A 14223-nucleotide genomic window follows, 5' to 3' on the forward strand; every position below is an offset into this window, starting at 1 on the left:
GACGCTATGTATAACTCTTATTTTGTATAAATTTCTTAAGTACATGGGAATACAAGAGGATATCACGAAGAAATTTTAGACCAATAAATAAAGAAGTATTACTTTGACAATGAAAGAACAAGAGTTTTGGACTCAAAAGCAACCTTTGAAAGGAAAGTGGGGTGAATGAGTAGAGAGGTTGCTTTTTCAGTGGTGATAATCATAATGGCTTTGTTTAATTATCCAACAGAGTGGAAATATATTTACCTTTTACAGAAGTTTTTAGAGAGGTAGGAATGTGAGTCAAATATGAGTTACGAGTCTCCTAACCTTTGATTTACATAATATAAGCTTAAAGTTGAAGCAAAGAAATCATCAATGGAGTGCATCTTTATCACCATCTCAACTGCAATTATGAAAAAAAAAATGGAAAAATCCACTAATTTATGTAAACAAATGGCAGCAAAAGCTACCACAAAGATTAGCACTTATTGTGTAGCTCAGTAGCCATGACAAGAGTAACTTACAAAATGGCCCTCCAAGCATTTTAAAGAATGGGTAGTGACAGTCTCTTGCTTCCTTTTCTCTGCTACAAGGGTCAATCTCCTCAGCTAAAATGGAAACCCACCCCACTAACAGAAAGGCCTCTCTCTCTCCCTCCCTCTTTCTCTCTCTTCTGTGTAATTCTACATAGTGAAATGACATATGTTCTATAAACCCAGTACATAAAGCAGAAGAGCTCGAATCCGTCTGGCTATCTTTCTGAAGCCCTATCTTTCCTGAGTTTGGAAGACTTGTTGTCACCGCTACCTCTTAGAAAGCCGCACTCCAGAGAGCATTCTCGCCTTCCCCGCATCGCCGGTGAACCTCCTTGATCCTTTCGGCAGATTTGCAAATCCCACTGCAGCTCCAATCAAATGAAGCAATGCAGACATTTCCTGCCTGAGCCTTCCACTCGCAATCTATGGTAAAAAATCTTGTTAACTCTTAGTAATACAAATCTGTCTAGATCGATGATAAGCAGTTGTACTGAACAATGATTATTTTTTTTCTGGGTTTTTGAGGAAATATATGGTGGTTCCATAAAATTTGGTGCTGGCTTCCAAAGACCATGTTTGTGACCAACCAATTCAATCCATCAGGACTGATTAAACTCTCAATCCAAGACGGGTATTGTCTCAGTCATCTCTCATTCTTCCCCTTTATAGTTGTGAAATCTTGGGGTTAATGAATGGGTAAGCCAGATACAAACTCCTTAGAGAACCTCAACCACCATATATTTTTCTCTATTTCTGATTTCCAAAAACAATAATATTTTTCTTTAAGATAATTGATTTTTACCAAACCCAATATTTGAGGCAGATATGACGATTGTATTCATCTGGAGCAAATTTTACTTCATCCAGTGAAGTGAAAGGAATGAGAAGACGTTTAGTTAGTTATCTGGAAAAATCAATTCCTTATCCCAAATCTTTGGTCATCGTCGTTGTCTTTGAAAACACGAAACCAATATAGCATTGGCAGACCATATTTATAGTCTATATATGCAGGCCTAGTGGCAAGCCGAGCCTTGATAAGCTCCTCTGGAAGGTATAGGTCGAGTGTTCGAAACCCCACAAAGCTATGAATTCCTTGGGGCCACCCTCCAAGGTCCGGTTGACCCTTGACTCAACCAGTTGCACATAGGACTTTCCAAGGGAGCGGTGCGTGTGACCGTGGGATTAGTCTCACACGAAGGGTGGGGATACCCACAATAAGCACACACAAAAATAAGCCTGTTATTCAAACACACTAGTGAAGAATAATTGTTTCTGAAAAACTAATTTTTTTGGATTTGTGCTTTTAAAATGCCATGAGAATTTTTAACTTTACCAGGTGGGGTGCCACAACATAGTCTCCGATCGTCTATGTGATCCACATCTAAGCCAATAAACCAAGCTCCCAAAGAAACATCCTCGTTTGCGTACTTGTGTAGCACATGCCTGAGATGATTACGTATATAATAATCATCACAAATGGAGATTAGATGGGAAAGATTGCCTTCAGGTCTCAATAGATAAATTATATTTGTTTTGCAAGGAGAAAAAGGGACTTTACTGGTTTATGGATATATAAGAAGCCAAATCTTTAGAAATGGCATATAGCTGACCAGTGGCATGCCGGAAATACTTATTCCCCTCCTCACCAAATTTCCAATACTCAGGTTCATGGTATCTCACTCCCCTGTGTCATAACAAGGAAAATTATGAACAAAAATTAACATTTTCTCACCAATCAACTGCTTTTGGAGCATTTTTAAGATGGTTTTGCTTACTTTTGAGCAAGGACGGGGCCAGATTTCATGCACCCAATATACACCCGTGGCTTCGATCGGTGTCGAGTTAAAGTTGCTCCAAGTGTTGCTGCAGTAGTTTGAAAGAAGATGAGGTTAATATGATAAATGGAAAACATAGATTGATTGCAATGCGATAGAAACAATAAGAAAGCCTCATCCCAAAGATTTGGGCTCGGCAACTGCAATGCTACAGATTTTGGCCAAATATGCCTTTATTTCTCCCAGGAGTGGGACCTCCCAAGAGTAGAATCAAACCACCCCTCATAACGACGTGACTTGCCAATTTCTTTGAAATAAGTCAAAATGAAATTCATGTACAACAAAATTTAGAAGATTTAATTCCAAAAATTAATGGAATGTTTCAAAACTGGTTCTTTTATATGTGATAGACATTCATGTTTCAAAATAGTAGTTAAAAGAAATTATCAGCAACAAAAAATTGTGTTTCATCTCTATGCATCAACAGTGATAATTCACATTTTGACAAGCAAAATCTCAGATGAGTTGTAAACAGAAATTTTCAGAAAAATTAAAAAAACAAAAAACTTCACCAGTAAATATATTTTGTCTGATCAATGAACTTAGTTTTCTAAGGCCCATTTGAGAGATATCAGATACCCGTGGTTAAAAAAATAAATTACACCAACTACCATGGGTGATAAAGGCACAACCATCATTATCGATGCCCCATTTTCATCTTTGTCATCATCACCAAAGCCTTATCCCAAAAATTCAGGGCTGTGATCTTCCTTTCATTCTTTTGGAACATTCAATTTACATATTCCTTCTAACTGGGGCCGTAACCAGCCTATGAACGTTTCCATGTACATAAACTTCCTTTATGCTTTCATAAATTGTTCTTTTACTTAGAAAAACCATCACATGTTACACCCATATATTAGCATCGACCGAACCAGATTACTTGTGACACATGGATCTTTTAAGCACTACTAGCAATCATGGATGTCTTGTCTTGGCTGACTCAGGTGGACACGAGTATTCGAATCATGGGTATTTGAGTCAACATTTGGATGTTAAAATCTTCTTCACCATTCACCCATTTGTCTTCCCAAAAGAAAAAGGGGACATAAAAACCTACGCATGTTATATCGAGAAAAAAAGAAAAAGAAAAGAAAATAGTAGATAATAGAAATATTTACCTATATTTACATGAACATCATCATCAACCTTGATGTAGAAATCTGCATCCCACAAAGCAACCGCGGTCCCAAAATATATCTTTGTCTTGGCCGACAATTCGAGGTATCCTTCAACATGGTCCTGCTCAGATAGTATGAAATAAACACAAATAAGTGATAGCTACTTAGATATTCTTCCAGATCAGCAAACAATGAGCAATGTTCCTAACGGATGTGTATCTGTTTGAGTTTACTTGAAATAAGAAGAAAATGTGAAACAAGATATAAAAGCATTACCAGCCTCAGGAAATCCCCGTGCTTCCTGTCCTCTGCCTCAATAGCTTTGTCCAGAATGCCACCTGATGTAGCACTGGTGATGACAAGTACCACAATTAGTTCATAGATTCTTGGTTTGTAGGATCAATTTACAAGGAAAATCAATAAATAATAATTATTATAATCAATATAAAAATATCATATATTCCCAAAAAATATAATATAAGAAATATTATGTGTATAAATAGCGAAAAAAGGCCCCCTTTTCATATATAGTCAATGAGGTAAGGCTCTCTGCAAGTGATTTAGAAAGGTGACACCAAGGAATGAATGTTCCACTACTACATGACCATTTACAAGGACCCATAAGACCACATCCTACCAAATACCAACCATGGAGGAAAACTGGGACCTCATGAAACAGATCCAAATTTGAAATTATTATGTAATAAGGATGGTTGGGGCATCTTGGAATTCCACTTATTGGTACCACCTTTCGGAGGAGCGATTTCACATCCAGAAATAGCTGGCACTAGTCCATCTCTTGGACTTAAAATTCACGAGATGATTTCTTTGGTGTTGGTGTTGAACCTCATATAAGAAAACAGATGGCAGTTTTGTTCAGTTAAATGTGAAGGTGTACAGACCCAAGATCCAATGAGGACCAAAAAATATTGCTCAAGTGAAACTCTGATGGTAGTGGGCCTGGTAGCCAAGGTCCCTGAAGCATCAAGTTTTGGGTTGGAAATGGTTGTGGCAAGTAAAGTGTACCATCGATATTGTTAGATATAACCACTGAGACTTTTTATAATTGTCAAATGGAGAATACCTCCTTCCATCATGTACTATGTAGTTCTATATTATTCGTTGGATATTTAGTTCCTTATACAAAACTTGTCTTGGTCAATAAAGCCCTAACCTCATATTATAAAGTTATGGACTTCCACCCTCGTTTAGCCCTAAATTATAGCAAACCACAATGAGAAGGTGAGATAATTTTAAGAACCTAAACAATACCCCAAAAGGACTAGACCTGTTGGAATGCATCAAATTTAAGCCCTTAACCACTGCGACTTTCACTTTGGAAGGGGCACTTCTCAGGGCTTTTTCTCAGGATTTTCTTCCCGCAGCCTGTAGTCCTTGGGCACCTCTCAGGGCTTTCCTCAGGGTTTTTTTTTTTTTTTTCTTCCTATGGCCCTTGGACACTTCTCAAGGTTTCTTCGTAGCCTTCTAGGTAACCATTTCCATGACTCGAACTCGAGACGTGGGTTTGCTCTGATACCAATTGTTAAGAAGCTAAACCAATACTCTAAAATGCCTAGAGCTGTTGGAACGAATCAAATTTAAACCTTAACCACTTAGGCACGTAACATATAACAAACGACCAAAATTTGTGATAGACTTTCATGCAAAGGTGGTCAAACTTACAAGATTTGTTCAAGGAAATGGCTCATCGGGTCAAATCAAAACAAAGCGATTCAATATTGGAACAAGTGAGTTCAAACTGAGGTCATCATCAAAAGTAATTTAAGTGCCCACCTGTGACCAATAACAAAGCGAATGATGATGCCCTTCTCCTCCAGCCTCTTTCGTTTCTCACCTATTGCCGATTTTTTAACCAGAACCAATGTCACAATATATATATTGAAGCAAGCAACATAAATAATATAAGCAGAAAACCAAATGATAATTAAAATAAACAGGAGATCGGTCCACAGACCTTGTGGCATCCACGTAGCACGAACTGAATCTCTTCGTTTCCGGCTACTAAAAGCAGTATTAATTCCTACGACCATTAGATATTTCCTTTTCCTAGTCAACTCCGTAACCTTTAGGTTTTCTGATACAGGAGAGCCACTGAGTATAGACTCTTGTGCCGCCCTTGCAGCAGCTAATTCCATCTCTAAATTCGAAATAGTTTTATCCAGTGTTCTGCATCCCATATTTTGGTTGTAAATTTAGTAATTGAATCACTTTAAATATTAAAATATAAAATCACATAATTCCAGCTAAATTGGTATGATCATAGCTTACTGTATGGCATAATGAGTCTTTGAAACTTCTCCAAGAATGTCCTTAGCTTCACGCTTTACAACCTTCTGATGGAGCAAAAGGACCAAAATTCATTGCCAACAAAACAAACCTCTAGATTAGGAGATATAAAATCAAAGAATGAAATCAAAACCAAAAGTAGATGTGTGCTTGAATAGGTAAACCAATACATGGTTGCATCCTCTCATAATGGTTACCCACACTTCCTTTTCAAAGTGGGGCTAAATAAGTACTACATAATAATTTGATAAGGTACTCACAAGTCCTGGGTCACAACCATCTGAAACTAGCTTTAGCTTTTCGTCTTCGGTCCCCGAAGTTGTCCTTGTTATACCTTTAGTTTCAGGCACTGCCCACATTCTATTAATGAAAATTATTGTTAAGAGGACGAATACGACAACAAATACCAATCTCAACATATAAGTTTAACAATGTACTATCCTTCAGAAGACCATGAGAAAACAAAATTATATGATCAGTTTTCAATCAAGACTAATAGTAGGTAAAAACATGAGAAATGCCAATCAACCAACAATGTTTTTGGGAAAAAGAGGTGAATGCTCTCAACAACAACTTCCAATTGCAAATACAAGGTATAAGGTCACAATTCGCTCAAATATAACATATCATTGAGACCTCTTTTGCTGAGAGATGGAGAAAGAGAAAAAATTAAGTTGAAATCATGTTCTGGTTTTGGCCCACACACAGATCTACCAAACTGCTCTCAAAAAATTTCCAAAAGGACAGAAATTTGTTTTTTGTTTTTTTTTTAAAGAAAAAGATAACAGACCATGGGGGAATTTAAACATGAATCGATCCTGATCAGAAGCAATAACATTGAAATTGAAGCACTGTAACAGGAACCACACACAAGTTCCTTATCTTACTAGGACCAGAATTTATGGATTTTGAACCAAACCAAGAACCCAATTCAGATCTATTCCAACTTGTTCATTTATATGAACAAAAGCCATATAAAATCAAAGAAAGAAAAACAGGAAACCAGATGTCATGAACTAATTAACCTACAAAATGAAACAAAGATCCTAAAAGTCGGTGATGCTCACTTCACCAAAACTCAGCAATCAACCAATAAAATTGAACATACATGTAGAAATCATAAAGACAGGGCAAAAAAGAGGATTTTTAATAAAAAAGACAAACAAAGGTCTATCAAGACCTCTCAATTCATCAAAATCATTGACAGTTTGACACCCATTTCACAAAAATGCACTAATCACCCAACCAATCAAACTCAAGACGTTAAAACCTATAAGAAAAAGAGGAGAAAAGAGAGAATTGGTAATAAAGGACCCAAATTTTCCTTAAAAACCCACTCAATTCATCAAAAACAATGGTACCCATTTCACAAAAATGCACAAAATCAAAAGAGAAATCGATCCCAAGAACTAAAATCCATTAAAGATTAAAAATAATAAAAATTAAGGAGACCCATATTAAATTTACCTGCTAGTGAACAACATTCCAGCACAGAAGCTGCCAAGACAAAGCAAAAGACTCCATTTTCTTGAAATGAGATTCCTTGAAGACGGCTCACCTCCTCTGCTCTTCCAAGACATTTTAATTTCTTCTCTCATTCAAGATTCAACCAATAGATTTCTCAAAGAAAAACTCATCTCCAATCAAGATAGAACTCAAATCAGAAACCCCAGAAAACAAATTCCAAGAACTGACATTAGAATTCAGAAGAAAGATCAGCTTTAAAGATGAGCTCTAAATGATCAAAATTTGATTTGAGAACAAAGAGAAGAGAGAGAGAGAGAGAACAGAGAACAGAGGGACTTAAGGTTCTGGTCCCTTTGCAGGCAAGGAAGAGAGATGCATAGAAGCAGAGGAGTCCTACCAACTGCTGCTCTGTTCAAATGTCAAATTACCAACAAACCCCCTCCCCTAACAAACCTCCCATATTAAATGACCATGGTCCAGCGCTGTAACTGTCAAATTGACAAAAATACCCTTCTAAAACTGTACTTTTAACATAATAATTAATACATTATTTTATCCTTGAACCCTTCAATTACCATCCCTTAAACAAGCCTTCCAACATTATAAATGACAATGTTGCAGGTTTTGTATCAGGTGGAATTGACAAAAATGCGCTTCAACTAGTCTATGTTAATTTTTTTTTTTTATTAATAAATTTATTTTTAATGAGATTAGTAACTAGCTAACAAATTGAATCCAAATATATGAAATTGCACCGATAAATTTTATCAACTAAATTAATTGTTATGTTCGAAAAATTTCGACATTAACATCAGTTAAACTTATTTTTTATGAGATCAGTAATTCAAGTGAATGAGAGCTTTATAATCATGTGATATCGTACTTATTATTGCATGTTGAACACTTAAGACCTATTCGGTGCACTACAAATCATTTGTAAATGCAATCTAAAATATGCTTTTCATAGGTGTTCGGTTAAAATAATACAATTTCTTTTTTTGTTTTTTTGTTATTTTTTAAGCATGGACCACCTAAAGTCTTATGAAATTTCAATAAATGGTTTGCTACAAACATTATTCAACTTTGTCGTTGTGTTCTCTCTCTCTCTCTCTCAATTGTTCTGATCGATCAACTTAAATTAAATGTATTACAATCATTTGATAATTATACTATAAAACAATTTTAACGGTAGTAATAATACTAGCTTTCAATCTGAAAATTACAAAATTATTATAATTCAACGGTTAATTTAGACATACTCCTTTACCACGCTCTTTCTTGAAAGCTAATAGAAAATAACCTAAATGCATATCATCTTCAACGTTTACCAAGTCGTTTGACAAATTACAAAACAACTTTGAGGTCGTGAGTTCGAGTCCAACATACCAATAATTATAACAAAACTTTAACCCCTTAACAAAGGTCATGAATTTTCCTCTTAAAAATTTGTCAGTCTTCAATTTCTAGGTTTAATATTTCTATTCTCATCTTCAACCTCAAAATTATATCTCCTTCAACCTTTAAACCTCAATGGCAAGATAGGATAAGTTGAAGATGATGAATTTTTACTACGAAAAAAATGGTAAAAGTTTGAAGATGAGGCTGAATAAGTTTGTTTTTTTTTTTTTTTTTTAAATACATTTTATTTTAACAATAAGTAATTGCAAAAATACAACTGAACGCATGAGATTTCATAATAACCCCAACGTAGTAGTAAATTTTGTAATGCAAATCATTTGCAAATGGAGATGATCTGTTATGTACCAATCGGGTCCCTAGAACTCAAATAATTAATGCATTATTTACTCTATGCACCTATTAGTGCCCTTGGAATCGTAATGATTTGTCATACCGGCTAAAAAAATCCTGAAATGGAAAGAAATTCACAAAAAGGGAAATTCTAGAGATACAAATATAAGGTGAATTTTTTAATTCAAGGTTAATTAGTTTCAATTGAATTATTGTTGTAAACTAACATAGGTATTGGAGTTTATTTGACAGGTATCACACTAATGCTCAAGCAGACTCTTCTTGTAAATTTGATTTAGTGGTGCTAAAAATCCGTTACAATACCAAAGTGAAATTCAATCGTAACATCCAATTTTGAGAAGAATTGAAATTTTGACCATTTAGGGATCTTATAAGATGATTATAAGACTTTAATGGATTTGGATCCAATACATATGTTATATCTGTCTTGGATCTATCCTGATCGACTCGAATTGGATTCATTGACAACTCTAATCATAAGGGGTACCTAGTAGAAATTTACTTTTTCTCTTAATTTAGCTACTAATTAGAGTAATTGAGTGAACCTTTTGGTTTAAATGTCATAATAAATTAAAAAAAGAGTTAAGGTCTTCACTTTCTTGGCATATTATTGAAGCCTTTTAGCATAATAAGCTAAGGTTTTCTTTTAGTATAAAAGAAAGGATCATTGATTGAGTAAAGAAATGTTTTAGGACTAAGAAGAAGTACTTTGATTGGATAGCCACAATCAATTAGTTGATGTGTCAATTGTTGAAATGTAAGCTGTAGGTTCGGTTGTATGTGATGATGGTGTGGTTTTGGGCTTTTTTGCTTTACTTATGATAATACCAAGCTACCAATATTTTAAGAGTCGTGAAAATCTGACTCCCCCATGTGGGGTGTGTTAGAATCATAGATTTCCTTTCATCGGGATACACAATTGCACAGATTTATGGGGATGTGTGATTTTGTATCCCAAGACATAAAGTCTATGATTCTGGCACACCCCCACATCAGGAGAGTCGGTTGACTATGCCATGTGGGAGTGTCATTTTATCACCACTCATATTTTAATACCCTCTCAAACATATAAGGGTAATTTAGTAATTTACTCATCACTTATACTAAATTCTCTGTAAATCTAGTATCCTCTGATCCAAACGAATTCTATGTCCTCATGGTTCCCCTTTTCTTCTCATGGAGTTACTTTTTATAAAGAGTTCTATTGTCTGGTTTAAATCATACATAGCACATGTAGGGAACGTGACACACTTAATTGATCCCCTTTAAGGTCAACCAACAACCCCACTTAGGTTAATTGAACTGTAAACATATCAAATTCAATCAATCCGATGTTGTGATCACCTCGGCCGACATATCATTGACCTGAGATCTATGACATTCTCTTCTGTTATACTATTAAAATCATGCATGTTTGCACATGCCCTGGGACTAGTCCTTGGATAAGATCATGATTTACAGAGAGGGCTAAGTCAAATACGGACCTGATCTATTATCTATCGTGATACTCGATTATCTACAACAAAAAAAAAAAAAAAAAGGATCTGCAACACGACTTCTAATGGTGGAAATGGTCTTTTTCGAGTTGCATAGTGGTCAGAGTACAAGTTTTCGGTCAAGCATATAAATTCAACCACATGAAGAGTCAATTTCTGACTTTATGAAGTTGGAAAATAGAAACGTACCTTCCATCGTGGAAAAATCCCATTATGAAAGTCAAGTAATATGAGAATAAGATTCAAAGGCAAAAGACTGTAAAAGCCACATCTACTTGTAATCAATGGTGAGATAATCAAGAATGACGATTACTCAAAATCAAGAGCTTTTTTACAAGAGTTGTGCTAGAGCAATTTTGAAATGGTGCCTACAGAACCATTGATGCTTTTCACTCTTATCTCAATGAAAAGCATCTATGATTCCGTACATGCATCCATGTCAGCAATGTGTGAAACGATGTAAATTTCAATATTTACTTTAGTATTTTTTTTTAATATAATTTTTGTAAAAATAAAAGGATTTTATTACGGATCTAACTTGAATATCACAGTCTCTTTTACAAATACCACACTAATATTAAATGATACATGATCTAAACTAAAATTGATCTTACTATGTAACTCATGGTATAAGAACCTTCAAAATTCTCTAAAAATATTTTATCCCAATTATCCAAGTTGGTTAGACAAACCTTCTCAATGTATTAGTTCTTTAAACCCAAATTATCATGATAATTCAATATATTATATCGTTCCCTATGTGCATCACAACATGTACAACTGTTGCAGTCATCATTGCACGTGCTTCTCACGTGCAGCCCACTAATAAATGAAAGCTTAGGAGGAGAAAAAAGGAAAATTAAAATCAAGACCCCACTTAGCAATTAAGAAGAAAAAAGGAAAAAATAGATTAAAATAAATGCCCACTTTGGATCTTTTAAGTTAAGTTTTATTTCTTGGATTTTGTTCTTTGGTTTAATTGATTAGAAAGTTGAGTAATTAGAGACACGTGCTGAGATCTGGCATGCACATTGTTTTTCGTCCCGTATTGGTTGAGATTATTGATGGGCTCCCCTCATGTTCATTAAACACCTTACAGAGCCCATTTTCTCCCACGTGGATTCTGAAAATATCTGATTAACTTGGGCCCACTTCCGCTTGATTCTGACACGTGTCATTATAAGTTACATTGCTTTGCTTTTGCTACACAACGTCACCCACCAGCAACCGACAACCCCTGTTCTTTTAATGCGAGGGTATTTTCGGCATTTGATTTTCTTGAGGGAGAAGCCCCCTTGAAAACGTGTTTCTTGGGTTAAAAGCCTTTCTTATCTACCTATAAGAAGATTTCAGGAATAAGTGTGTGTTTGGTAACATTTTCAAAGTCGGAATGAAAGTAATTCATCTTAAAAATTCATATTTTGAAAATTTTATTTTTATTTGCTTTGTTTTAATTTTCAGATTTTAGAATCAAAATTTAGAAGTTTTGAAACAACGTTGTGGGGATGTTGAATGAAACTTTTAAAATTCGATTTCTAGTTTTCAAACTTCAGACTTCAAAAGTGTTACCAAATATAACCTAAATGAGGATTTTTTATTTATTTATTTATTCATCTAGGCCATCTTACTCGTTTATGTATATTATCTAATGATTAAGTTAGTCTCAACTTTGGTAACGAGATTTCAAACTCTTGGAGCACTATACCTCGCCCAAATCCCATGTCTCCTGGTTATCATTCATATTAGATAAGTAGGGATAAATCCCTGTAAGTAGTCAACAAGGAGGTTTAAACTCAAGACCTCTCCCTTTTTAGAGGGATGCCTTGACTAATACTCCCAATACTCGGTGATTTATATTACTATCTTTTGTTATTTATTTATTGATTTTTAAATCTATGAGTTTATTGCATGACATCCTCTGCATAGTACTCTTGGGGATGTTGATACGTGTTGGTATTTGAATTTCATATATCATCCATTCTATACAGAGGACGATCAACTTCACAGTTGGTCCACTCGTGTCAGGAGCAAACTTGGGGGCATATGTATCGGTCTATGTAATCATTTTTCTATGCATGTGGGATTATATCCTTGAATAATATCCATTGTCATTTCCATTCTCAAACTCACGAATTACACAAAAAGATCTCTCATCTAGTCCCATTGTTATAAAGGTAAATTAGTAAAATACCCAACAATGCATATCCATTTTAAGAAAAATAAATAAATACCAAAATTGGTATGTATGTAAGTTCTTTAAAAAAATTAAAAATGTGTTTGGACAAGTAATTTTTGAATCATAAGTTCCTATTTTTGCACTTTTCTTCTCATAAACTGAAAAATATTCCAGGTAATTAGATGAAAAATAGTAGTAAAGAATATTTAAAAAAGTGAAAAAACTTGGATTGACCGAGAACTAGAAGATCGCCTCATGATCAGTTGGTTTGGACACAATTGGATCAAATTTTGACAAGAAAAGTTCCCTAAAATGATTGGGTATAGTTTCTTTATATATATAAGAATAATAGCACAGTACACATAGTAAAATATAATTAAAGAATAATGATTTTCTGATACCCCCTCTGACATACGCCCCCATACACTCTCTAACATGGCATGTGTTAGAATCATAGATCCTTTTCCTCGGAATATCCAACTACACATATTTATGGGGATGTTCAGTTGTGCATCCTAAGGAAAAATATATATGATTCTAGCCCATGTCACGTCAGGGAGCGTATGTCAGAGGGGGTATCAGAAAATTACAACTCATAACTAAAATATTATTCTTATGAGATTGTTTTCTTCCATATGTACTAATTTATATAATGAGAGTGTTTTATTGTTCTTATTGAACATTAAGTTTATTGTTAAATTTGGACAGTTTTGTATCACATATCTTTAATCCTCCTAATATAATTTCCCCGTCATATATTTGACGAATGGATACCATATTCTCATTGGGAAAGATGCACTCAGATCGACATAAATTTTTTTTGTCCAATATTGTTAAAGTTTGACAAAAATGTGACTTAACCTAAATTCTCATGAACACTAAGTATTTTATTTTGATAAATTAACTTTCAGTCTAATTGGGATTGCTTCGTAACCTACAAATAGTACGATTCTTTGCTCATGCACGGCATATAATTTAATAGAACAATTAATATTTATTTTAAATATAATTTATAATAATAATAAATAAATAAATTATCCCGAAGATTTGAGTGACTAAAGGAATTATATTCTTCTATTACCCTTTGTCCAAAGCTAAGTATTTTGTTATCAATGGGTATGAGGCCCCAACTACCTATCTCTCTACAAGACATTTGAAGCCACCTAAAGGTATAAGGAGGAAGTTGAGATTGTTACGAATGTCAACATAACTCGGATTTTAAGGTGTTAGGGCCTCTCTTTGTCATTTCCTCCCTTTCTCAAATACTTATTATATCTCATTTTTTTCATAAATACCATTTTTGACCTTCTATTTTTTGTGAAGATGTTTTAAATACCATTTTATTCATTTTTTTTTAAGCAAGTGAATAATATTTTAAAGAATGAATAGTGATTTAAAAATGGGGTTGGATAGAGTTCAAAGTGGTTTGAAATCTTTAAATATACCAATTTGAGAACTCAAGTAGGAGCATAGTAATAAAAAAATGATGTTTTTTTTTAAGAAGAAAAAAAAAGTCATTTAAAACACATCTTG

At 34.4% G+C, this 14223-nt stretch overlaps 1 protein-coding gene across 1 annotated transcript; it reads right to left on the reverse strand.

The window, feature by feature from the left end:
- Nucleotides 1–351: 351 nt before the first annotated feature.
- On the reverse strand, nucleotides 352–7666 carry LOC147387219 (putative beta-1,3-galactosyltransferase 2). The gene is made up of 11 exons (XM_086420831.1): nucleotides 7249–7666; nucleotides 6042–6141; nucleotides 5764–5828; nucleotides 5450–5661; nucleotides 5269–5329; nucleotides 3751–3823; nucleotides 3475–3595; nucleotides 2294–2381; nucleotides 2077–2202; nucleotides 1852–1961; nucleotides 352–941 (listed from the first exon to the last, which is right to left on the reverse strand). Exons 1-11 carry the CDS (start codon nucleotides 7377–7379, stop codon nucleotides 793–795), a joined length of 1236 nt encoding a protein of 411 aa, XP_086276957.1. The 5' UTR covers nucleotides 7380–7666; the 3' UTR covers nucleotides 352–792.
- Between the last annotated feature and the right edge of the window lie 6557 nt (nucleotides 7667–14223).

This window comes from Akebia trifoliata, chromosome 13, assembly GCF_017979445.1.
Source record: "Akebia trifoliata isolate Shusen 1 chromosome 13, ASM1797944v1, whole genome shotgun sequence".
Lineage (NCBI taxonomy): Eukaryota > Viridiplantae > Streptophyta > Magnoliopsida > Ranunculales > Lardizabalaceae > Akebia > Akebia trifoliata.